The sequence below is a fragment of the Saccopteryx bilineata genome, chromosome 2 (genome assembly GCF_036850765.1).
Source record: "Saccopteryx bilineata isolate mSacBil1 chromosome 2, mSacBil1_pri_phased_curated, whole genome shotgun sequence".
Taxonomy (NCBI): domain Eukaryota; kingdom Metazoa; phylum Chordata; class Mammalia; order Chiroptera; family Emballonuridae; genus Saccopteryx; species Saccopteryx bilineata.
The window spans coordinates 362,132,415-362,158,346 of NC_089491.1; the positions used below are offsets into that span (position 1 = coordinate 362,132,415).

Below are 25,932 nucleotides of genomic sequence, written 5' to 3' on the forward strand. Positions count from 1 at the left end.
ACCAATAGGAAAAAACATTTAGTATGTTCAAACATGAGGTGGGCAACAGAGGAGAAAAACTAGTAAGTCTTCCTGGAAGGAATCATGAAAAGCTTACCCTTCCAAGAAGAGAAAAAAGCACCTGACATGAGTCTTGCAGGACTTTGTTTTTATGCATTTTTTAAAATGACAGAATAGTTGTACAGCATGTTATGCTTAAGTACAAGCCTACCTGGGAATAAGAAAGTGCTAATTGTTGAAACACAGCATCATCAGGAGATTTACTGTATGTGGCCAACCCTTGTTCATCATCATCAAAAGGGTAGTTAACTACCAAAGAACCTACAAGGGAAAAGAAGAAAATGCATCATGTCATTTGTTTCAAGATAATTCATTAACATAAAGTAAGCTTTTTACAATAATGGCAGAGACAGGAAACCAATACAATTTTCCAGGGCTAATTTCTTCGTTAGAAATGAAAAAGTTGCTAATTTCCTCAACAGAAAATCAAAGTAGATAAATAAAATGATAAATAGCTATGCATGACACCTAAACATCTTTTTAACTGGAAAGGTCTTGGTAATTTACCTGATCTCATACTTTACATGTCAGAGCTGAAACCAGAAGTATACAGGCTTAATTTAAATAATTTTAATTTTATAATATTAGGATTGGAAAAATTGAGTAAAATTTGATACTTTTTTAGTAAAATACATTTACAAGGCCATAAGATTTTAAAATAAAAAGGGACCATTGACTTCTTTCCTCAGCTGCTGGTAAGGTGCTCGGTTGTTCTGAGGAAGCTAAGGCTGCCTTGGTGTGGGCCCTCACTTTGTCAGCCTGCCCAGTAGCACTTACCCAGACCACGGCCTCCTTCTAGGAGACCACCTGCATCTACTTGACCTTCGACCCTCTTCCTGCATGACAACAAGATGACAGTCACAGAGGATAATAAGATCAATACCCTCATTAAAGCAACAGGTGTAAATGCTGAACCTTTCTGGCCAGGCTTGTTTGCAAAAGTTCTGGCCAACTTCAACATCAGGAGTCTCATCTGCAATGTAGTGGCTGGTGGACCTGCCCCAGCAGCTAATACTGAACCAGCAGGAGATCCTGCCCCCTCTACCACTGCTGCTTCAGTTGAGAAGAAAGTAGAAGCAAAGAAAGAAGAATCCAAGGAGGCTAATGATGACATGGCCTTTTGTTCAATAAAAAGCTGAACTCTGGGGGGAAAAAAGGGACTCTTGATGTCCAGTTAATTTTCCCATCTCATTTTGTAGATCTGGAGTCTAAAACAGAGAGGTTACATGGCTTATCTACGGCCAGCACAGCCAACCCTGAGCTACATTCAGATGCTCCTATTAAAAACTAGTCAATTGGAGTTATAGTAGATGATTTTCATGACCTAAGGTAAAGAAAGTGATGCTTTAAGATATGTGTAAAGGCCCTGGCAAGTTGGCTCAGCAATAGAGGGTCAGCCCGATGGGAGGATCTCCTGGGTTTGATTCCTGGTGAGGGCACATAGGAGAAGCAACCATCTGCTTCTCCACCCCTCCCCCTCTTCCTTCTCTCTCCTCTCTCTCTCTCTCTCTCTCTCTCTCTCTCTCTCTCTCTCTCTCTCTCTCCGTCTTCCCCTCCCACAGCCACGGTTTGATTGGTTTCGAGCACATCAGGCCCCAGGTGTTGAGGATAGCTCCATGGAGCCTCTGCCTCAGGTGCTAAAAATAGCTCAGTTGTGAGCATGGCCCCAGATAGGCAGAGCATTGGCCCTAGATGGGGGTTGTTGAGTGGATCCTGGTCAAGGCACATATGAGAGTCTGTCTCTCTATCTCCCCTCCTCTCACTTGAAAAAAGAAAAAAAAAAGACATGTATAAAGGATATCAACTCCCTTCCTGCTCCACACAAGGTGTAAAGTCGTTAGGGTACTGCCTGGACAATAGCCCTGAGCTCACTCCACCACCATAGGAGGGAATCTTCTATTTTTCTATTAGTCACATTGTTTTCATTTGTCCATCTGGCCATTTATTCTGCCTATTCTAAGCCATTCATCTTTGTCTTTTTTTACCATGCTACTTCATGAGAATAGAAGTGAAAAAACATATTTGATTTGAACTCAGATGAAGTAATCCTATGATAACAAATATCAGCAAACATTTATATGTTTTTTAAAATGTTCTTTAAGAATTAAGTATAGCATGGCCAGGTAGTGGCACAGTGGACAGAGCATCGGCCTGGGATGCTGAGGACCCAGGTTTGAAACCCCAAGGTCGCCGGTTTGAGTGTGGCCTCATCCGGCTTGAGCATGGATCATGGACATGACCCCATGGTCTCTGGCTTCTACCCAAAGGTCCCTGGCTTAGCAAAGGGTCACTGGCTAGGTAGGCTGCACCTCCCTGGTCAGGGCACATATGAGAAAGCAATCAATGAACAACTAGAACAACTAAGGTGCTGAAACAGAGTTGATGCTTCTCATCTCTCTCTTCCTGTCTCTCCCTCTTTCTCGCTAAAAAGAAAAAGAAAAAAAGAAGTATAAATAGCTATGCTCATTCTATTCCCCCAAATAGTTCTACAGTCAAAATGCTCTACCACTGAACTATACCCCCTCCTTTCCCCCAAATAGTGAGAACAAGTGTACTTCAACATCTCTTCTTAGACAAATTTATCTTAAGAATTTAATTTCACCCTTGATCTATAACTCATATCTAAAAATTCAAACCAAAAATAATGTCAATATCAATTCCTACTCAATATTGTCTTTAAAGGCCCTGGCCGGTTGGCTCAGTGGTAGAGCATCGGCCTGGCGTGCGGAAGTCCCGGGTTCGATTCCCGGCCAGGGCACACAGGAGAAGCACCCATCTGCTTCTCCACCCCTCCCCCTCTCCTTCCTCTCTGTCTCTCTCTTCCCCTCCCGCAGCCAAGGCTCCATTGGAGCAAAGATGGCCCGGGTGCTGGGGATGGCTCCGTGGCCTCTGCCTCAGGCGCTAGAGTGGTTCTGGTCGCGACAGAGCGGATGGGCAGAGAGCATCGCCCCCTGGTGGGCATGCCAGGTGGATCCCGGTTGGGCGCATGCGGGAGTCTGTCTGACTGCCTCCCCATTTCCAGCTTCAGAAAAATGCAAGGAAAAAAAAATATTGTCTTTCAAATGGCAAGTTTTTGAAGGCTAAAAAAGAGGTCATAAAAGTCTTAAAATAGCCTGACCAGGCGGTGGCGCAGTGGATAGAGCGTCAGACTGGGATGTGAAGGACCCACGTTTGAGACCCCGAGGTCACCAGCTTGAGCACGGGCTCATCTGGTTTAAGCAAAGCTCACCAGCTTGGACCCAAGGTCTCTGGCTAGAGCAAGGGGTTACTTGGTCTGCTGTAGCCCCACGGTCATGGCACATATGAGAAAGCAATCAATGAACAACTAAGGTATCGCAATGCGCAATGAAAAACTAATGATTGATGCTTCTCATCTCTCCTTTCCTGTCTGTCTGTCCCTGTCTATCCCTCTCTCTGACTCTCTCTGTCTCAGTAAAAAAAAAAAAAAAAGTCTTAAAATACTTCTATAAACAGTTTATTTTTTAAAAAATAATTAATATTGACACAAAAAGCATGAGCAACAAAAGAAAAATAATAAATTTGAACTCATCATAATTAAGAACTTTTGTGTATCAAAGGCCATTATTAAACAAGTCAAAATGCAGCCTATAGAATAGGGAAAAAATATGTATATATATATATTTTTAAAGTGAGAGTAAGGAAGATAGAAGGATTCCTCCTGCATGAGCTCCAACTGGGACCCACCTGGCAACCCTGTCTGGGGACGATGCTTGAATCAACTGAGCTATCCTCAGCACCTGAGGCTGATGCTCGGACCAACTGAGCTATCCTTACTGCTTGGGGCCAACAGTCAAACCAGTCAAGCCATTGGCTAGGAGAGGGGAAGAGAGAGAAAGAAGGAGGAGAGGGAGGAAAAGAGAAGCAGATGGTTGCTTCTCATGTGTGCCCTGACCAGGGATTGTACCCAGGACCTCTGCATGCCGGGCCAATGCTCTACCCATTGAACAAACCAGCCAGGGCCAAGAAAATATTTTCACATTAACAATCTCATAAGGTTATAGAACTCTTTAAGGTACTATTACAACTCAACAAAAAGACAAAAAAAAAAAAAAAAAAAAAGAAACAACTCAAAAAGGCAAAGGACTTAACAGATATGTCTCCAAAGAAGATATACAAATGGCCTGACCAGGCGGTGGCGCAGTGGATGGAGCATCGGACTGGGATGCAGAGGACCCAGGTTCGAGACCTCCAGGTCGCCAGCTTGAGCACGGGCTCATCTGGTTTAAGCAAAAGCTCACCAGCTTGGACCCAAGGTCACTGGCTCGAGCAAGGGGTTACTCAGTCTGCTGAAGGCCCGTGGTCAAGGCACATATGAGAAAGCAATCAATGAACAACTAAGGTGTCACAACGAAAAACTGATGATTGATGCTTCTCATCTCTCTCTGTCCCTGTCTATCCCTTTCTCTGATTCTCTTTCTGTCTCTGTGGAAAAAAAAAAAAAGGAAGATATACAAATGATGAACAAGCACATGAAGAGATGCTCAATTTATTTATTTAATAGGGAAATGCAAATAAAAACCTTAATGAGATGCTACTTTTCACCCACTAGAATGGCTATAAAAAAAAAGTACGAATGGCCCTGGCCGGTTGGCTCAGCGGTAGAGCATCGGCCTGGCGTGCGGGGGACCCAGGTTCGATTCCCGGCCAGGGCACATAGGAGAAGCGCCCATTTGCTTCTCCACCCCCCCCCCTCCTTCCTCTCTATCTCTCTCTTCCCCTCCCGCAGCCAAGGCTCCATTGGAGCAAAGATGGGGATGGCTCCTTGGCCTCTGCCCCAGGCGCTAGAGTGGCTCTGGTAGCGGCAGAGCAACGCCCCGGAGGGGCAGAGCATCACCCCCTGGTGGGCAGAGCGTCGCCCCTGGTGGGCGTGGGGTGGATCCCGGTCGGTGCATGCGGGAGTCTGTCTGACTGTCTCTCCCCCTTTCCAGCTTCAGAAAAAAAATACAAAAAAAAAAAAAAAAAAAAGTACGAAATGTAATAAGCATTGGTGAGGATGTGGAGAAACTGGACTGCTAGTTGGAATGTAAAATAGTTCGGTTACTATGGAAAACAGTTTGGCAGTTCCTTAAAAGCTTAACATAAAATTACTCAAAAGAATTGCAAACAGTGATTCAGATAGATATTGTATGCCAATGTTCACAGCAGTATTATTCACAATAGTAATAAAAGTAGAAGACCTAAATATCCATCAACAGAGAAACAGATAAACAAATTGTGGTATACGCATATGACAAAACATTATCCAGCCATGGAAAGGAATGAAGTATGGTACTAATACATGCTACAATATAAATGAACCTTGAAAACATTATGCTAAATATAAGGCAAAAAAGGTCACATATTGTATGATTCCATTTCTGTGAAATATCCAAAACAGGCAAGTCCAAAGAGACAGAACACAGACTGGTGACTGCTAGGACTCAAGGAAAGGGGATGGAGGGGAAGGGGACAACCACTGAATGAGATAAAAACGTTATGGAACTGGATAGAGATGGTAGTTGCACAACATTTTGAATACACTAAAAACATTACTGAACTGTTCACTTTAACGTGGTTAATTTTATGTTATGTATATAAATTTCACCTCAATAAAAAGATTGGCATCGAAATTTACAAAAAGGAACCTTTTTTCTCTATAGTCTTTCAATATTCTTCTAAATTGAAAATTTCTTTGCCAATATTCCAAAACCCATTTAGAGATTTTAAGGTGAGAAAACAAAATATGGAAAGATACATGTCTACGTGATTGAAGATGACTTCTCCATCATGCCAAGGTCTTGATACCACATGTATACATTTGTAAATTATTTTCACTGGACTGAAACTAGTAATTAAGTTTTCAGATTTAGCCAACATGACATTTGATGCATACTAAGAATATTTTTAAAAGCTCAAAGTGAAAAAAATACTTCTTTTTTTTATCAAACATAGTATAAAATACATAAAATATTTTTAAAAATTATTTTGCCAACCAGGCTGTAATTTCATTAATTCCCATTTGGGTCTTTGAGAAACATCCACGATTACCAACTACAGAAGTATTTTTTTCTATTAATTGCAAGCTTTTAAAGCAATTTTTAGAGCATCTCTATTAACTTCCTAATTCTAAATATCCTAAGTGTATCTGTCATTCTAAAATGGAATGACATTTTAAAATGGCATTAGCTAAATAAATAAATAAATAAATAAAATGGCATTAGCTCAATCTATATGCAATCAAATCTCAGTTGCAATATTACTTCTTCAGATATTCCAACAAATGTTAACATTACATTCCTTTCCTCTTGCCCCTGGTACTAATACTTTCACTCTATATTTTTAAAAAATAGCTTTATTGAGATATAATTCATATACCATACAACATCCATTTAAATTATAAAAGTCAATGTTATTTAGTATATTTACAGGGTTGTACATTCTTCACTGCCATCTAATTACAGAATATTTCATCACCCCCCAAAAAATCTGTACCCATTAGTGGTCACTCCCCATTTCCTCCTCCTACTACCCACAACTTCCTATCTCTATGGATTTGCCTATTCTGAATATTTCATAAAAATGCAATCATACAATACATGATTTTCTTATGGTTGGTTTCGATCACTTGGTATGTTTTCATGGTTCATTTATGTTGTAGCATACATCAGTACTTCATTCCTTTTCACATCCAAACAATATTCCATTGTAATGGGTACACCGCATTTTATTTATCCAAACATCAGTTGATGGACATTTGGGTTGTTTATCCTTCTGGATTATTATAAACAATGCTACTATAAATATTCATGTACAAGTTTATGTGAGGAGACCTGTGGTGGCACAGTGGATAAAGTGTCGACCTGGGAACACTGAGGTCGCCGGTTCAGAGCCCTGCACTTGTCTGGTCAAGTTTATGTGTAGACACAGGTTTTCAGTTCTCTTGTATATGGACACTGTCATTCTTATCCACACAACTCTAGTTAATCTTGACCTCTCATCCTAGTCAAGTGATCAATTCCTGATGAATTATAAGGAAGTTCATAAGCTCAGCTACTACATGAGAATGAGGTCATGTGCTGCAGTTAAATATATATAGCAAGTAATAAATTTAAAAAATGTCAAAATAGCCTGATCAGGTGGTGGCGCAGTGGATAGAGTGTCAACCTGGGACACTGAGGACAGAAGTTTTGAAACCCCGAGTTTGCTGGCTTGAGCAAGGGGTCACTGGCTCAGCTGAAGCCCTCCATTCAAGAAACCTATGAGAAAGCAATCAATGAATAACTGAAGTGCCACTACTATAAATTGATGGTTCTCATCTCTTTCTCTTCCTGTCTATATCTCTCTCAAAAAAAAAAAAAAGTCAAAATTAAACCTACATAAAAGAGCTCATTAAACTTTAAGTAGAAATAGAGCTAAACATTTGGATCTGTTACTGTTTAATTTTTATAAATGACAAAAAGCACATTACCAAATTCCTAGTGAGAGGAATAAATACAAAACACTTGTGAGAGATAAATATAAAACACTTGAAGAACTAAGTGAGAGAAAAAGAAAAAAGAGAGGGAGAGGGAGGGAGAAGGCAGGAAAAAGAAGAATTGATGGAGTGGTGGGGGATGAGAATGGGGGACAGGTGGGAAAGAAGGGCAAAACAGCCAGGAAATTGGCTTAAAAAGTAATGAAAAGGAACTTTATTGTTATCTGCCATAAAAGCAATAACAGGATATCCATTTTAAGACAGCCTAAGGTTATAAACAGATAAAATCCTACACAGGATTTTCAAATGCTCTCAACAAGAATAAATTAGTAGAATATCAAGTTGCTTTTACCTCCATGCAGGTTTGCTGACAGTACAAATGGGTAGGTCTTCATCCAGCTCATTACAGCGATAGTTTCCGGTTGGGTAGGATCCGCGATCTGAACAAACTGGTCTGGGAAATTTCGGTTCAGGTCAAAGTTGTTGCTGTTGTTTCTGCCAACTATACTTACTGAATCTCCTGTATGATAAAGGGTTCAAATTTAAGCTATGTTTCACTTACATTTTCATCCAACACATATTGCTTTAACTATCTTAACTCAGAGGTAAGTGTGAACACATCAGGCTTCACTATAATCAATCACACTATAATTAAAATTCACACGTGAGACCACTAGTAGTAAGTAGTTTCACCTTTCAATAAGGTCTCAAGGGAGGAATGTGAGAGAAAATTTGTAAAGTTACAAAGGATGAGTTCCTTAGGGAAGGAATTTGACTAATACATGTAAGGATTAACCTAGTCACTCATTAGTTGATTCAGTGTTCAGTCAGTGAGAGTAATAAATCATGTGGCTGCATATTCATATTGTGGTATCTATGCTACTCACTGGTATCATCACTTGCAAGGAATTAGAGCTTGGGAAAGATGGATTCTCACTCTCCTAGTGCTCTGCATAAGGTGGCCTGTATAAGCAAGTTGCTCTCCTCCAGGAGAGCTGGGCTAGCCCAGAGCAGGCAGAGGAACAGGAAGTCAGTAACTTAGGTTTAGAACATGCATGGGACTCAAAACAGAGTCACTGGCTTCCAAAGATATTTGGTTTGAGTTTCCACTTATGTGATAAAGTTCCCAATATAATAAATCAGAATTACTGTTAAAATGGATCAATCTGTAAAAACTTATCTATTTTTAGTAAATAAGAGCACTTAACAAAGTAGAGAACTCTATTAAATATAAACTTGATCATATTATTGTTGAATGAACTGATCTTACAAGAATATAAAAGCTAAAACAAATTATAAATTATAAAAATAGGAAGAAATTCAAGGAAATAACCAGTTCAAATTCTCTTCTACCCCCAAATAACCATAACATATAATAATAAAAAAAGATTAAGCATTAATAAACAGCTATTCTTTACCTTCCTGGGCCTTTTCATACCCATCAGGATTCATGGATGGCATAAGATGAATTCTAGTGTTACGAACCAAATCTGTAACTTCAGGGTCTGTTTCAAAGTTCTTACAAAGGTACTCAATGAGGTTCAATAGAAGTTCTCTTCCAACCACTTCATTTCCATGCATGTTTCCAATGTACTTAAATTCTGGTTCACCTGAAAACAAAATAATTACATAGAAGACTTTTCTCCTCTCTATTTATCATGAACTTTCTCTACTTTTCCCCCAACATATGCAGACATTGAACCAAAAATTTTAAAGAAGATATAGTTAAAAAAAAGCTTGAAAAAGCATCTTATACAGCAGCCTCCTCACTAATATATGAATCTGAGCAGGCTCAAAGCATGAATGTATGCCACATACTATGAAAATAAAAATACTATTAGCAGAAAGAATCTAATCTATGCAGTATGTTACTGTGCCTAATATGAATTATTAAATTTTCTTCTTTTCTGGCAAGATTGGTTACATTTTCTTTGTTCCAGTTGTACACACTATAGGTGACCTTTCAGATGAAACATAGCAATGTTTTAGTACATAGATCTGAGAGGCACTACTGAAATTATGTGCAAGACCACACCAATTACCTGGTTCATGGACACCTGGATTATCAGATATCTCCATTACATAAAGTTCTCTTGACTCGACTGATTTTCCCAATGAATAAAGCCGGGTGATGTTAGAATATTCGTTGGCAAACCTTCTCAAGAAGATTTCCATATCAGGGAAATGGTGGTGGTGAAAGTCCTTTGGCTGAATTGGTTGGTGGGAGGATTGTGTTCCAGGAGAAAGATTAAGTATATCAACTGTGCTAGCAGTTACTACAACCTCAGTTGTGTCAGGGATCACTGAAGTCACAGTTGGCCGAAGGGAAAAATTCATCTTAGTAGCTGGTCCTTCTTTCACTATTATATTATTAACAGTCAGTGGCATATAGCTAAAAAAAAAAAAAAGATAAAGTAGATGGCTTGGACTTAAATTAAAACACACAATGCTTTAACATTATAAAAGCACAATACTCAAAGTACTTTTCAGAATTTAGCACTTGGTGGTCTATCAAAACTTAATAAATATAAATGTATAAATTCAAGACTTTTAGAATATTATCTCACATATGTAGACTCTCCAATTAAGTCTCTAAAGAACTATTTCTCTTACTATCGTCCCAGGTTCCACAAACTAGAAAGCTTACAAAAAAATGACATTCAAAAGAGAGTATGATGAAAGATGAGGGTCATTAATCCATTGTAACCATTACTACAATACTCAAGGGATAAATAATCCAATTCTTTGCAGTGCCTTATCAAACTGACATTCCAACTATTCCAAATAAGAAAGTTAAAAATTACATTAAAGATTATCAATTAAATCCTTGACAAAATGGTCTTACAGAAAGGTTTCCAGGGGAGGTGAGAAACCACTCATTTCATATATTAGAAAGCTAATAATAAAGGCAGCTCTTCAAAATGTCTTTTACAGAGCCCGAGTTTCTTGTATTCTGGTATTCAATTAGCCTTGAAGCAATGCTTTACACAGCTGACCATCTTTTCAAGCTTTTAGAACTGTCCTTTCTCTCGGTTTTACAATTATGCTTCCTATTCAGTTGTACTATTAGACTATGTGACAAGACTGTACAATAGTATTTTTTCATTATAAAAGGGGAGAAATCAGAGAACAAGTTAAAATAAAAGCCAGATATAATAAATAACATTTCCTAGATTATATTTCTTCTTAGATGTAAACAAAGGTTTGGTATTTTAAGAGTCTAATTGAAATTCTTACCCAGTTAAAACTGCTGTAATGTTATAAGTTCCAGGAACAAGTAATCTGTGGAAATCACCGAATCTGCCTGTCGTGATATTATGATTAATACCAGCTACTGAGATGGTTGCATTCTCTAAGCCAGATCCTGTAACTGAATCTTTAACAAATCCTGTAACTCCAATGTGGACCTAAAAAAGCAAGAATCAAAGCAGATTGCTCAGAGATGATCAATTTGGACGGTAAGAGAACATATATTCTCTGTGCTGATATAGAATTCCTAAAAAAAAAAAAATAAGGTGACTCCTTTACTCCCTGAAATAATTTTCAACCCCTCCAAGTTAAAAAAACTATAGACAAAAACATTAAATCCGCCTGACCTGTGGTGGCGCAACCTGGAAATGCTGAGGTCGCCGGTTCAAAACCCTGGGCTTGCCTGGTCAAGGCACATATGGGAGTTGATGCTTCCAGCTCCTCCCCCTCTTCTCTCTCTCTGTCTCTCCTCTCTCTCTCCCTCTCTGTCTCTCCCTCTCCTCTCTAAAATGAATAAATTAAAAAAAAATTTTTTTTAAACTGTTAAATCCTTAAACTTAAATCATGTGTCTGAAATCTACACTGGTAATATGCTTTTGAAATTTCCTCTCCTCAAAGCCAGACTTCCAATTTTCTCAACAAGGCATAAGTAATAATTTCTGGTATATCCAATAAGTAGGGTATTAACCTGTCTGCTGTTTAAATTAAACTTATGATCCTGGTGCATTTAGTGGTAAAGGCTGTCTAGCAAATACGGTCACATGACATTGTCAGAGTCTGGTAGTACAAATTTGGCCAATTATTTCAGTTTGCAAATGTATATTCTAAGACAGTCAAAGAAGCCTTCAGTAGGAAAAGAGTTGGGGAGAAGCAAGGAGGCACAACTAGAATATGTTCTAATAGATTCTAACATAATAGTTTCTAAAGAGAATCTACAATTTTAAATAATAAAAACAAATAAAGGGTATCCAGTATACATTGTTATTCATGTACAACCGAATTTTCCCCTTATTTCCATACCCCAACCTTCCAAACATTCCAGTCAACTATTTTTACCTTTTCAATCAATGTGATCAGAGACTCACGATTGTTCTCCCATTCTTGTTGAAGCTGTGAAGCAGGTGGGTACTTGCAACAAGACAGTTCTAATGTGATCTCAAAACAGTTGGCCCACACATAATTATAATCTTGCATACCACCTGTAACATGAAGAAAAAAATAAGTTTACTATCAGGAATCTACTCACAAAAAGACCAAAGAAACTAAATCTGCCATCTCTGCATGTATACATTTTCTTTTAATTAAGTTGTTTGAAATTGGAGAAGGTTCTTGAATTATAGAGGAGACGAAGAAAGAAGGTTAAAGGCAACTATGTTGAAAATGAATATACATAAAGAAAATATATCTGATAGGATAAACAGTTATAAATAGCATAAACACATCAGTTGTAACAGCAATAATGATAACAACTCTGCATACCAGACATGTTTTACAAGCTTTATGTGTATTAACACTTAATCTTTACAACTCTAAGAAGTAGGTATTATATTTCACCCATTTTACAGATATTAGGTACAGACAGGTTAAGATTTTTGACAGGAAGAACATGAATAGTAAATGTGATCCTAAAGTTGTCAAGTATATTCATGCCAAAGCATTATTAACTGCTTACTATTCTAAGTGTCCTTCCCTTTATCAAGAAGCTGGAAAGCCTGACCTGTGGTGGCGCAGTGGATAAAGCGTCGACCTGGAAATGCTAAGGTTGCCCGTTCGAAACCCTGGGCTTGCCTGGTCAAGGCACATATGGGAGTTGATGCTTCCAGCTCCTCCCCCCCCTTCACCCTCTCTGTCTCTCCCTCTCCTCTCTAAAATGAATAAATAAATTTAAAAAAATTAAAAAAAAAAAGCTGGAAAGAGAGAGTGAAAAAAAAAAGGCTGTATAACTACACAAATAAGGGGAAAAAACAAAAGACACAACAAATCCTTTCAAAATGTGTTTAAGGGAAGAAGGAAGCAAGGAGAATAAACATCCACAGTCAGCCACCTTCACTATCTTACACCTTTATAAGCCTACACATTACTTTTGTAGAAAGCCTATTACCTTACCATTTCTGTCACTTGATTTTTTTAAAAGTAGACTTTATTTTAGGGTAATTTCAGGCTCACAGAAAAACTGAGGCAGAAGGTACAGAGATTTCCCATGTACCACCTGCTCCCACACATGCATAGTCTCCACCATCCCTCACCAAAATGGACACGTTACAACTGATGAACCTACCTCGGTACATCATTTCCACCCACAGTCCACTACTTTTATTAATTAGGGTTCATTCTTGTTGCTGTACATTCTATGGGTTTGAACAAATGGATAATGTCAATCCAAACCACTGGAGATGTCCACCTGCTCAAAGAACTTTTCCTTGTGGTGCTCAGGAAAGAGGGAGCACAGGCATCCTCGTGCTGATCCAGGACTGCCAGGCTGTTTCCTCAGCCAAGGTGCCAGCAAAGTATCTCCCAGCAGGATTCACCTTCCAGTATTCTTAAATAGATTGCTTTTCTTGTCATCATCTACTGTGACCAGGACAATGCTGGCTGATCTTCTCAGTTCAAAGCACAGAACTTTATTCCAATTGTGGTGACACAGCCTTCCAGGCGGAGGGCCACAGAGATGAGAGGGGAAACCCATGGTAAACTGCCAACCTTGCTTGCTGAGCAAATCCCACTGGCAAACCACTTTTGCAGGAATATCCATGAAGAGTCAGACTTCTCCTCCCACACTGGAGACTCACCACACCAGCAGTTCTCAAGCAGGCTACACACTCAATCTTACTGGAAGGGGTTGTCATGTGGGAAGATCCCGGCACTGATGACCCTCAGAGCCAGCTGCTCAGAGCCATCTTTTCATGTTTATTTGACATCTATAAATCTTCTGTGGTGAGGTGTCTGTTAACATCTTTGGCCCATTTTTTGTATAGTTTGGATAACAGTCCTGCAGGAGATGTGATATCCTTTTGGCAGTTGAATAATAGTCCATTTTATGTATATACTGCAGTCCTTTTTCATTTATGCGTCAGTGGATATTTAGGTTGCTTCTTCTCTATTGTGAATAATTGTACGATGAACATGGGTGTGCAAACAGCTTTTTAAGATGCATTTTTAATTCTTCTACTTATCTATATATCAATATATCCAGATGGGATTGCTGAATAATACAATAATTCTATTTTTAACTTTTGTGAGCCAGCTCTATCCTGTTTTCCATAGAGGCTGTACTATATTATATTCCCATCCAGCCATGTACAGTTCCAAATTCTCCATATCCTCAAACACTTGCTATTTTTTTTCAATTGGGGCCATCTTAAGAGGTCTAAGATGATAATATCATTGTGGTTTTGATTTGCATTTCCCTGATGATTAATTATACGGAGCTTTTCATATGCTTGCTGGCCATTTGTATATTATATTTCACCCATTTTACAGATATGAGGTACAGACAGGTTAAGATTTTTGACAGAAAGAACATGAATAGTAAATGTGATCCTAAAGTTGTTAAGTATATATCTGTTCAAGTCCTTAGCTCAAGTATTAATCAGATTACTTGTTTTTTGTTGTTGAGTTGTAGTACTTTATATATTCTGAATATTAACCCCTTATCAGGCATATAATTTGCAAGTATTTCCCATAGTCCACCTTTTCACTTTGTTATTTCCCTTGCTGTACAGAACACTGAAGGTTCTGAGCAGAGGTGTGATACGATCTGAACTGCCTTTTTAAGATCATTCTGACTGCTGGGTGGAAAATGGGAGGGTATGCAAAAAGGGAAGCAGGGGGTTACATTAGAATGGTGGCTTGGACTAGGTTGGTGGTAGTGGAGATGAACTGAACAGACTTGGACATTCAAAGGATGTGTTTATAAGGAATCAAGGATAACTTCTAGATTTTTGGCTTGAGAAACTAGGGAGATAGTAGTACCATTTCCTGAGAAGATGAAAGAGAACAAAGAAAATGCATATAACATGCCTAAGGCTCTGCCTTTTTCTCTTACTTTACCTCTTCCCCTGGAGCCTCATGTATCACCATGTTATTAAATACTATCTACAGGCTGACAACTCTCAAATTTCTATCTCCAATCTAGACCTCTTTCCCAGACTCCAGTCTTATACATCCAATCGCCTCTTCAGTATCTCTACTTGGATATTGCAAACTTAACACATCCTCATCTTCCCCAAACCTGTTCCACCCACAGTCCCTTCCAATGTGGTTAATGGTACTACCATCCTTCTAGTTGTCCAGGTGAATACATCCAGAATCTAAAGATCTCTATTTCTCCAGACTTCCACTGCTGCTGCCCTGGGACAAGCCACCATCCTTTCTCCAGCTGGATGTCTGCAGTCACTAACAGATCTTCCTGTTTCTGCCCTGCCCTTCTATATTCTTTTCTCAACAGAGATGCCAGAGTAATTCCATTGGAATAGAAGTTAGAATAGATGTTATTCCTCTGTACAGTAATTCCCTATTTCACTCAGACTAAAAGCCAAAGTCTTTACAGTGGCCTAAAGCCCAACATGATTTATCCTCCACCCATTCCTCTTCCCTCTTCACCCTCCTTTCATACTCTCCCCATTACTGGCTTGGCACCAGCCACACTGGCCTCCTTGCTGTTCAATGGATAGATCAGGTACCTCTCAACTTTGGGTCTTTACTCTAGCTGTTTCCTTTGTTTGGAATGCTTTTCTCCCAGATATCCGTACTTGATCCCTCAATCTCCTGCAATTTGCCCCAATTTCAACTTGACAATAAACCTTACTCTTACCACCTCATTTAAAGTTGCTACTTCTTCCCATGACTATCCCAAGCCCATCGCATTAGCACTAGTAATTCGTCTTACCCTTTTCTACTTTTGTATTTTTTTCTACAGTACTTAATAATTTACCTACTGTATTTATTATTTACTACCTATTTTTCCTGCCAGATTTTAAGCAAAAGTGGAAATATTTGTTATGCTGACTGATGGATATCCCAAACACTAGAATAGTACCTGGAACATAGTAGTCCTTCATAAATATTTTTTGAAAGAATGAAAGTAAGTAATGGGAAAAACAAGTAGTGGGGCAGTGGGAAATTTACACTCCTGTTTCAAATGTATTAAATTTGAGATGCCCATTATGCATCTATGTGGAGATGTCAAATAAGCTTTTCCTTCCCCGAATATATGCAGGTTTATAACCACAACAAGCCCAGTAACTTGGTCTTAACTTTTTTTTTCTTAGAAAGCAAGATATCCATCTTTTGACTTTCTCTTATCTTCTAGCATCTCGCACTCATTTTGGGTCTGGCAGGAAACTGGTGAGATGCTGAGCTTTCTATCCATACCTAGACATAGTCATTAAGTGATGCTAGTCACTTTAATTATAGCTGACCTATCTTTGCTAACTCTTACTTGTATGTACACATATGGACATATACATGCTACTAATTATACATGATATTATTCATATTTTCCCATTTTTATTATATTAGTCGGTATAATGGTCATTATAAAACATTATACTAAGATTCTAGATATTCATAAATAAGCAACATACCTTCACTCAGAGTTTAAAGTCTGAATGAGGAAACGGAACACAGAACACATAAAAATAACAATTTCAGAGCAATGCAAATATGAACTAACCTAAGTTTTTTTGCATATGTAAAACTAATAGCTGTGCTAAATTGCACAAATGGGCAACTCTCACTTTAACTATGCCAGAGGAAGTGAAGTAGACTACCTATAACACTATAATCACCAGGTTTGAGTCATAACATTCTTTTGTCTATCCCTTGCTTTACTTCAGTAGCAACTTAAGAAATACTAGCTAAGAGCAACAAGGAGACTAAGTTACAGGGTGTTAGCTACTCACCTTTTTAGAGTAACTTTAATTGGACTGTAACTAGCCAGCTCCAATCAATGACTCATGTAAATATATTCCCAGGGTAGGGGGCAGGGAAGGACATAGTCTTTATTTTTTTTAAAGGCTTTTTATTTATTAATTTTAGAGAAAGGAGAGAGAGAGAAAGGGAGTGGGGAGGAATGGGAAGCATCAACTCATAGCAAATGCTTCTCATAGGTGCCCTGATCAGGCAAGTCTGGGGTTTAGAACCGGTGACCTCAGCATTTCAGGTCAATGCTTTATCCACTGTGCCACCACAAGTCAGGCATGGACAGAAGTCTTTTAAAAATAACACCCTTTTCCAAAAGAGGAAACAACATTCAGTGGTCACTAGTCCCAAAGATCATACAGTGTTTTCCAAAGTGGCTGTGCTATTTCACATTCCTACCAGCAATGTATGAATGCTCCAGTTGCTCTGCAACTCACCTAATAAGATAATCAAGCAACTGATCAGCCCTTTTAATTTTAAGTATACTAGTGAGTGTGTAGTGGAATCTCATTGTGTTTTAATTTATATTTCCCTGATAATTAATAATATTATACATCCTTTTATGTGTTTATCATCTCTATATTTTGAAAGACCTTGGAAACCACAGACTATAAGTGAGATCATAGAGGGGAGGCGGCTAAAGAAATAGGTCCCACATGCAGAAAACCTCATTCACAGCCACTGACCCGGGGCTCTGGGAGTGAGAAGCGCTGACAGGACTGGAGTTGTAAGAGGAGAGTGTAGTCTCAGAGGCACAGGGAGAGACTGTGGGGGACAGCCACCCTAACCCCTGTAGTGGGTCACTCCCCAAATCTAAAGTGGCCATTTTTTCCTGGGAGAACCAATGCCAGCAAAGGGAATTATCCCACCCATAAGAAGCAATCCTACACCAGTCAGAGCAAAGAGTCACTTAGAAGCAGGGGTGCATCAGGGACACAAGTTTTGAGTGCTGAAATCTGAGCTACACTGCCCCCCCCCATGCTGCTGAGTACCCTCTGAAGGGTAGGAGGGCCTGTCTGCGGCAGCCATGGTGCTCACAGCAGGGGAGGAGCCTGGTGAGGTGGCCTGAGCAGAGGCCCTCCGGGTGGCTCATGGGGTGGCCCATGAACCTGTGCGCCCAGCAGTGCCAGTGCCTGAGCTTCCAAGGAGGTGGTGGCGGCATGTGGGCCAGGGGACAGACCACACCTTGGGAATAGAGAGGCCACACCCACTGGCCAAGAGTAGATAAAAGCCAGCTACAGGAATGCAGCTGATATTTACAATGGCATCTGGGCCTAGCAGAGGTAGCCACAAATTCTGGATTGCCTGTAACTCCAAGAAGGTTGCTAAGGGCCAGTCATAAGCAGTGACCTCCACTGGTCTGTGCCAGGTTCCCACCAGGGAGGTCCTGGGCTGATACATCTAGCAGCCAGATACAGAAAGCATTAGCTCAGGACCTAACAACCCTAGTTAGAGTGGTATCTTAAGGAAGGGCTCCTCACTCCTGACCCAGCTAAGGCATAGAAAATGCCGACACAAATAGCAAAAAGCAGTACAACAGACAAGTAGCCCACAATGGATTAAAACAACAGCTGAGGCCAACCCAAGAAGATCTAGAAACAACACAACTGGAAGCTGGAGGCAGACAACACCAACCCTACACTCAGCTAGCTACACAAAATGCAAACCCAAAAGGAGCAGTCTATACACAGACAAAATAAGAACACAGAGAAATGAAATACAAATGAATCAACAAGAGAAATCCCCAGAAAAAGTACTGAATGAGATGAAAATAACCAAGATACTGGATGCAGAGTTTAAAATAATGATTGTTAGGATGCTCAAGGATCTTAGAGCAACAATGGACATAACGAACACCTAAATAAAGAGAGAGCAAGCATCAGAAAGGACACTGAATTATAAAAAAGAATCAGAAAGAAATGACAAATACAATAGCAGATATGAAGACTACACTAGAAGGAATTAAAAGCAGGCTGGATGAAACAGAGGATTGAATAAGCAATTTATAGAACAAGATAAACAAAAGCACGGAAGCAGAACAGCAAAAAGAAAAGAGGATCAAAATGTTTAAGAAACTCTAAGAGAACTCTGTGACAGCATGAAGAGAAACAACATCCGCATCATAGGGGTTCCTGAAGTGAAGAGAAAGAACAAGGGATAGAGAACCTGATTGAAGAAATCATAGCTGAAAACTTCCCTAAATTGATGAAGGAAAAAGTCACAAGTTCAAGAAGCACAGAGAATCCCATTAAAGAGGAACCCAAAGAGACCTACACCAAGACACATCATAATTAAAATACCAGTTAAGAGATAAAGAATACTAAAAGCTGCAAGAGAAAACCAGTCAATCACCTACAAAGGAGCCCCCATAAGGATGACATCCGACTTTTCAACAGAAACATGAGGCCAGAAGGGAATAGCAATAAATATTCATAGTAATGAAAAACGAGAGCCTGACCAGGTGGTGGCACAATGGATAGAGCGTCGGACTGGGATGCGGAAGGACCCAGGTTCGAGACCCCGAGGTCGCCAGCTTGAGCGCAGGCTCATCTGGCTTGAGCAAAGAGCTCACCAGCTTGGACCCAAGGTCGCTGACTTCAGGAGGTTACTCGGTCTGCTGAAGGCCCATGGTCAAGGCACATGTGAGAAAGCAATCAATGAACAACTAAGAAGTCGCAACGCGCAACGAGAAACTGATGATTGATGCTTCTTATCTCTCTCCATTCCTGTCTGTCCCTGTCTATCTCTGCCTCTGTAAAACCAACCAAACAAAGAAACAAACAAACAAAAAAACCCGAGAGCCTACAACCAAGACTTCTTTATCCAGCAAGGCTATCATTTAAAATGGAAGGAGAAATAAAAAGCTTCCCAGACCCCCCAAAAAAGCCAAAAAACTCAAGGAATTCATTACAACAAAACTAAGACTGTAATAAATGTTAAGGAGCCTGTTGTAAGCAGAACAAAGGAAAAAAAAAACCTAGAAAAAGTGAAATGTAGATTTTAAAAATAAAATGGCAATAAACAACTACATATCAATAATAACCTTAAATATAAATGGATTAAATGCTCCAATCAAAAGATATAGGGTAGCTGCATGGATAAGAAAACAGGACCCATACATATGCTGTCTACAAGAGATCCACCTCAAAACAAAAGATACACATAGACTGAAAGTGAAGGGATGGAAAAAAATATTTCATGAAATTGAAAATGAAAAAAAAAGCTGGGGTAGCAATACTTATATCTGACAAAATAGACTTTAAAACAAAGGCTATAGTAAGAGATAAAGAAGGTCACTACATAATGATAAAGGGAGCAATTCAACAGGAAGATATACCCATAATAAATATCTATGCACCTAATATAGGAGCACCTAAATATATAAAGCAGATTTTGATGGACATAAAGGGCAAGATCAATAGCAACACTATAATAGTAGGGGATTTCAATACCCCACTAACATCAATGAATAGATCCTCAAGAAAGAAAATAACAAAGGAACAGCAGCCTTAAAGGACACAGTAGATCAACTGAATTTAATAGATATCTTCAGAACCTTTCACCCTAAAGCAGCAGAATAGATATTCTTTTCCAGTGCTCATGATACATTCTCTAGGATAGACCATGTTAGGACACAAAACGAGTCTCAATAAATTTAAAAAGATTGAAATCATATCAAGCATCTTCTCTGATCACAATGGCATGAAACTAGAGATCAACTACAATAGAAAAACTGAAAAACATTCAAACACTTGGAAACTAAATAGCATGTTATTAAATAACGAATGGGTTAACAATGAGATCAAGGAAGAAATAAAAAATTTCCCTGAAACAAATGAAAATGAACATACAACAACTCAAAATTTATGGAACACAGCAAAAGCCATCCTGAGAGAGAAGTTCATAGCATTACAGGCATACCTTAAGAAGCAAGAAAAAGCTCAAATAAACAACTTAACCCTGCATCTAAAAGAACTAGAAAAAGAACAGCAAGTAAAGCCCAGAGAAAGTAGAAAGGAAATAATAAAGATCAGAGCAGAAATAAATGACACATAGGCTAAAAAAGCAATACAGAAGATCAATAAAACCAAGAGCTGGTTCTTTAAAAAGGTAAACAATATTGATGAACCTTTAACCAGATTCACCAAGAAAAACAGAGAGGACTCAATAAATAAAATTAGAAATGAGAGTGGAAAAGTAACAACTGACACAGCAGAAATACAAAGGATTGTAAGAAAATACTATGAAGAACTGTATGCCAAAAAATTAGACAATCTAGGTGAAATGGAAAAATTCCTTGAAACATATAATCTTTCAAAAATCAATCTAGAAGTATCAGAAAACCTAAATAGACCGATTACAACAAATGAGATTGAAACAGTTATCAAAAACTCCCAACAAACAAAAGCCCTGGGCCAGATGGCTTCACAGGGGAATTCTACCAAATATTCAGAGAAGAACTAACTCTTATCCTTCTCAAGCTATTTCAAAAAATTCAAGAGGAGGGAAGACTTCCAATCTCCTTTTATGAGGCGAGCATAATCCTCATTCCAAAACCAGGCAAAGACAACACAAAGAAAGAAAACTATAGGCCATATCACTGATAAACTTAGATGCTAAAATCCTCAACAAAATATTAGCAAACCGGATCTAGCACTACATGAAAAAAAACCATACATCATGATCAAGTGGGATTTATTCTGGGGAGGCAAGGCTGGTACAATATTCGCAAATCAATCAATGTGATTCATCACATAAACAAAAGGAAGGAGAAAAATCACATAATAATATCAATAGATGCAGAAAAAGCATATGATAAAATCCAGCACCCATTTATGACCAAAACTCTCAGCAAAGTGGGAATATAGGGAACTTACCTCAATATGATAAAGGCCATCTATGACAAACCCACAGCCAACATCATACTTGACGGGCAAAAATTAAAAGCAACTCCCTTAGGATCAGGAACAAGGCAGGGGTTCCCCTTTCACTCTTATTCAATATAGTTCTGGAAGTCCTAGCCACAGCAAATCAGACAAGAAGAAATAAAAGGTATCCAAATTGGAAAAGAAGAAGTAAAACTATCATTACTTGCTGATGATATGATACTGTACAAAGAAAACCCGACAGTCTCAGTCAAAAAACTATTGGACCTGATAAATCAATTCAGCAAGTTGGCAGGATATAAAATTAATATTCAGAAATCAAAGGCATTTTTATACACCAACAATGAACTGTCTGAAAGAGAAATTAAGAAAACAACCCCCTTCACCAGTGGTAGTCAGCCTGGTCCCTACCGCCCACTAGTGGGCATTCCAGCTTTCATAATAGGCGGTAGTGGAGAAACCAAAGTATAAATAAAAAGATAGATTTAACTATATTAAGTTGTTTTATAAAAATTTATTCTGCCAAACTTAACGAAAATCTGACATAAAGTACTTGGTAAGTAATTATTATTATATGTTTTAACTTGCTGTAACTCTGCTTTATACATTTTATAAAGTAAAGTTACTTTCCTACTTTATAAATCACCATTACTGTGGAACTGGTGGGCGGTTAGAAAATTTTACTACTAACAGAGATACAAAAGTGGGCGGTAGGTATAAAAAGGTTGATTACCCCTGCCCTGTTGCAACAAAAAAAAATAAAGTACCTAGGAGTCAATTTAACCAAAAAAGGTTAAAGACTTATATTCGGAAAATTATAAAACACTGATACAAGAAATCAAAAAATATATAAACAAGTGGAAGTATATACTGTGTTCATGGATAGGAATAATAAACATCATTAAAATGTCTATATTACCCAAAGCAATTTATAAATTCAATGCAATTCCTATTAAAATACCAATGACTTACTTCAAAGATATAGAACACATATTCCAAAAATTTATATGGAACCAAAAAAGAACAAGAATAGTCTAAGCAATCTTGAAAAAGAAGAATAAAGTGGGTGGTATCACACTTCCTAATATCAAATTATACTACAAGGCCCTTGTACTCAAAACAGCTTGGTACTGGCATAAGAACAGGCATATAGATCAATAGGACAGAACATAGAGCCCAGAAATAAACCCACACCTATATGGACAATTGATATTTGACAAAGAAGGTAAGTGCATACAATGGAGTAAAGACAGTCTCTTTAACAAATGGTGTTGGGAACATTGGACAGCTACCTGCAGAAAAATGAAACAAAACCACCAATTTAAACCATTCACAAAAATAAACTCAAAATGAATAAAAGACTTAATGTAAGTCGTGAAACCATAATCACCTTGGAAGAAAACATAGGCAGTAAGCTCTCCAACATCTCTCACAGCAATATATTAATATTTGCTGATTTATCTCCACAGGCAAGTGAAATAAAGGACAGTATGAACAAATGGGACTATATCAAACTAAAAAGCTTTTGCACAGCTAAAGACAATATGAACAAAATAAAAAGACAAACCACACAATGGGAGAACATATTCACAATACGATAAGGGGTTAATAACCAAAATTTATAAAGAACTTATAAAACACCAGGAAGGTAAACAATCCAATCAAAAATGGGCAAAAGAAATGAATAAAGAGGACATACAGATAGCCAGTAGGCAGATGAAAAAATGTTCAACATCACTAATTAATCATTAGAGAAGTGCAAATTAAAACCACAATGAGATACCACCTCACACCTGTCAGAATGGCACTTATTAAAAAAACAACACATAATAAATGCTGGCGAGGATGTGGAGAAAAGGGAACCCTCCCGCACTGCTGGTGGGAATGCAGACTGGTACAGCCACTGTGAAAAACAGTATGGAGATTCCTCAAAAAATTAAAAATAGAACTGCCTTTTGACCCAGCCATCCCACTTTTAGGAATATATCCTAAGAATACCAAATCACTGATTCAAAAGAAGAAATGCACCCCCATGCTTATTGCAGCATTTTTTACAATAGCCAAGATCTGGGAATAGCCCAAGTGTCCATAAGTAGAAGAGTGGATAAAAAAAGCTGTGGTACGTATACACAATGGAATACTACACGGCCATGAAAAAGAAGGAAATCTTACCTTTTGCGACAACATGGATGGACCTGGAAACTATTATGCTAAGTGAAATAAGCCAGGCAGAGAAAGAAAACTATCATCTGACCTTACTAATTTGATGAATCTAATGAACAATATGAACTGAGGCATGGAATAGAGGCAGAGGCGGGATCAAAGGGTCCAGAGGGAAAGCAGTCAGAGAGAAAGGGGAGGAGAGGGTGGGATCAGAGAAGGGAAAGAGATTGGTGAAATTATATATACATAACACAGCATTATAGAGAGCAGGACAGTAAATTCTGGAGGCAAGGGGGGAAGGAGTTGGAGGGAAAGGGCAAGGGGTTTTTGAGGAGAACAAGGGGATGGGGGAGATATATTCAGTGGGACACTTGAATCTATGTAAACATAATAAATTAAAATAAATTAAAATAAAGAAAGAAAGAAAGAAAAAGAAAGGAGTCCCATAAAATTTTCTATGAAGTCCTTGGGCTCAACCCTGAAATGCACATGTGTGGGTCTGACTCTAAACAGCCTATCAAAAGCAGTGAACTACAGAACAGACCACTGCCAATGTGCCAGACTGGTCCCTGGGTGGTGCACACACAGGACAGATCTGAATAGGCAGTGCAAAAGCTTTGAAAATTGAACTGATATTGGAATCACAGCCCACAGGTGAGTCAAGACTTGCAAAACCTAACAGAGCCATTCACTGCTAGAACTAACATAACAAATTTACTATTTTTAATAATATTTAAACAAGGCTCAGATCTCATAAGATTCAAAATGCCTAGCATATAATCCAAAATATCTGACATTCAAAGAACCATAAAAATGTCAACAACTTACAAGGAAAAAATAATCAATAGATACCAACCCCAAGGTGACACAGATATTGAAATTATCAGACTAATCTTAAAGCAATTAAGATAGCAATGCTCTAAGGAAGATTAGACATTCTTGAAATAAAATAAAAGAAAGAAGACATAAAAAAAGAACAAAATGGAAATTTCAGAAATGAAAATACAATAACCAAAATTTTAAAATTTACTGGATGAGTTCAACAGAGAAATGGAAATGGCCTGACCAGGCGGTGGCGCAGTGGATAGAGCGTCGGACTGGGATGCGGAAGGACCTAGGTTCGAGACCCTAGGATAGCCAGCTTGAGCGTGGGCTCTTCTGGCTTGAGCAAAAAAGCTCACTAGCATGGACCCAAGGTCACTGGCTCGAGCAGGGGGTTACTCAGTCTGCTGAAGGCCCACGGTCATGGCACATATGAGAAAGCAATCAATGAACAACTACAGTGTCGCACCGAAAAACTGATGATTGATGCTTCTCATCTCTCTTCATTCTTGTCTGTCTGTCCCTATCTATCCCTCTCTCTGACTCTCTCTCTGTCCCTGCAAAAAATAAAATAAATAAAAATTTTAAAAAATTTAAAAAAAGAAATGGAAACGACAAGAGGAAAAATGAGTTAACTTGAAGATAGGTAAGTAGAAATTACCCAATCTGAACAACAGATAAGAAGAAAAAAAAAGATTTTTTTTTTAAACATAGCTTTAGGGATAGTACCAAAGGTCTAACATGCTCGTCATTAGTCTTGGAAGGAGAGAAAAAAAGTTCACCATGAAAAAAAAAAAGTTGAAGAAATAACCGCTGAGAATGCCCAAAAGATATAAAGTAACATTTCAAGTTAACTCAGAAAATCTTAAACAGAATAAACTCAAATTCATGCCTAGATACTTCACAAATTTTGAAAACTAAAGATAAAGAGGGAAAAAAAATCTTAAAAGTTGCCTGATCTGTGGTGGTGCAGCAGATAAAGCAATGACCTGGAATGCTGAGGTCTCTGGTTCAAAACCCTGGGCTTGCCAGGTCAAGACACATATGAGAGTTGATGCTTCCTGCTCCTCCCCCCTTCTCTCTTTCTTTCTCTCTCTCTCTCTCCTCTCTAAAATGAATAAAGTCTTTTTTTTTTTTTAAGTGAGAGGCAGGGAGGCAGAGAGACAGACTCCTGGTTGTGCCCCAACTGGGATCCACCCAGCAAGCCCCTACCAGGCGATGCTCTGCCCATCTGGAACTGTTGCTCCGTTGCTTGGCAACTGAACTATTTTAGAGCCTGAGGCAAGGCCTTGGTGCCATCCTTAGCGCCTGGGGCCAACTTACTCTAATGAGCTATGGCTGGGAGGCAGGGGAATG

At 38.7% G+C, this 25,932-nt stretch overlaps 1 protein-coding gene and 1 pseudogene across 1 annotated transcript in view; both read right to left on the bottom strand.

The window, feature by feature from the left end:
- CPD (carboxypeptidase D) overlaps positions 1 to 25,932 on the bottom strand; it is an 84,363-nt gene that overhangs the window by 31,591 nt on the left and 26,840 nt on the right. Inside the window, exons 3-8 of the mRNA XM_066263126.1 lie at positions 11,840 to 11,982; positions 10,772 to 10,941; positions 9,577 to 9,926; positions 8,953 to 9,144; positions 7,887 to 8,054; positions 212 to 321 (exon numbers count right to left, since the gene is read on the bottom strand). Coding sequence (XP_066119223.1) covers positions 212 to 321; positions 7,887 to 8,054; positions 8,953 to 9,144; positions 9,577 to 9,926; positions 10,772 to 10,941; positions 11,840 to 11,982 — 1,133 coding nt within the window. The remainder of the gene's footprint in view (positions 1 to 211; positions 322 to 7,886; positions 8,055 to 8,952; positions 9,145 to 9,576; positions 9,927 to 10,771; positions 10,942 to 11,839; positions 11,983 to 25,932) is intronic.
- LOC136326751 (regucalcin pseudogene) lies at positions 13,158 to 13,629 on the bottom strand (annotated as a pseudogene).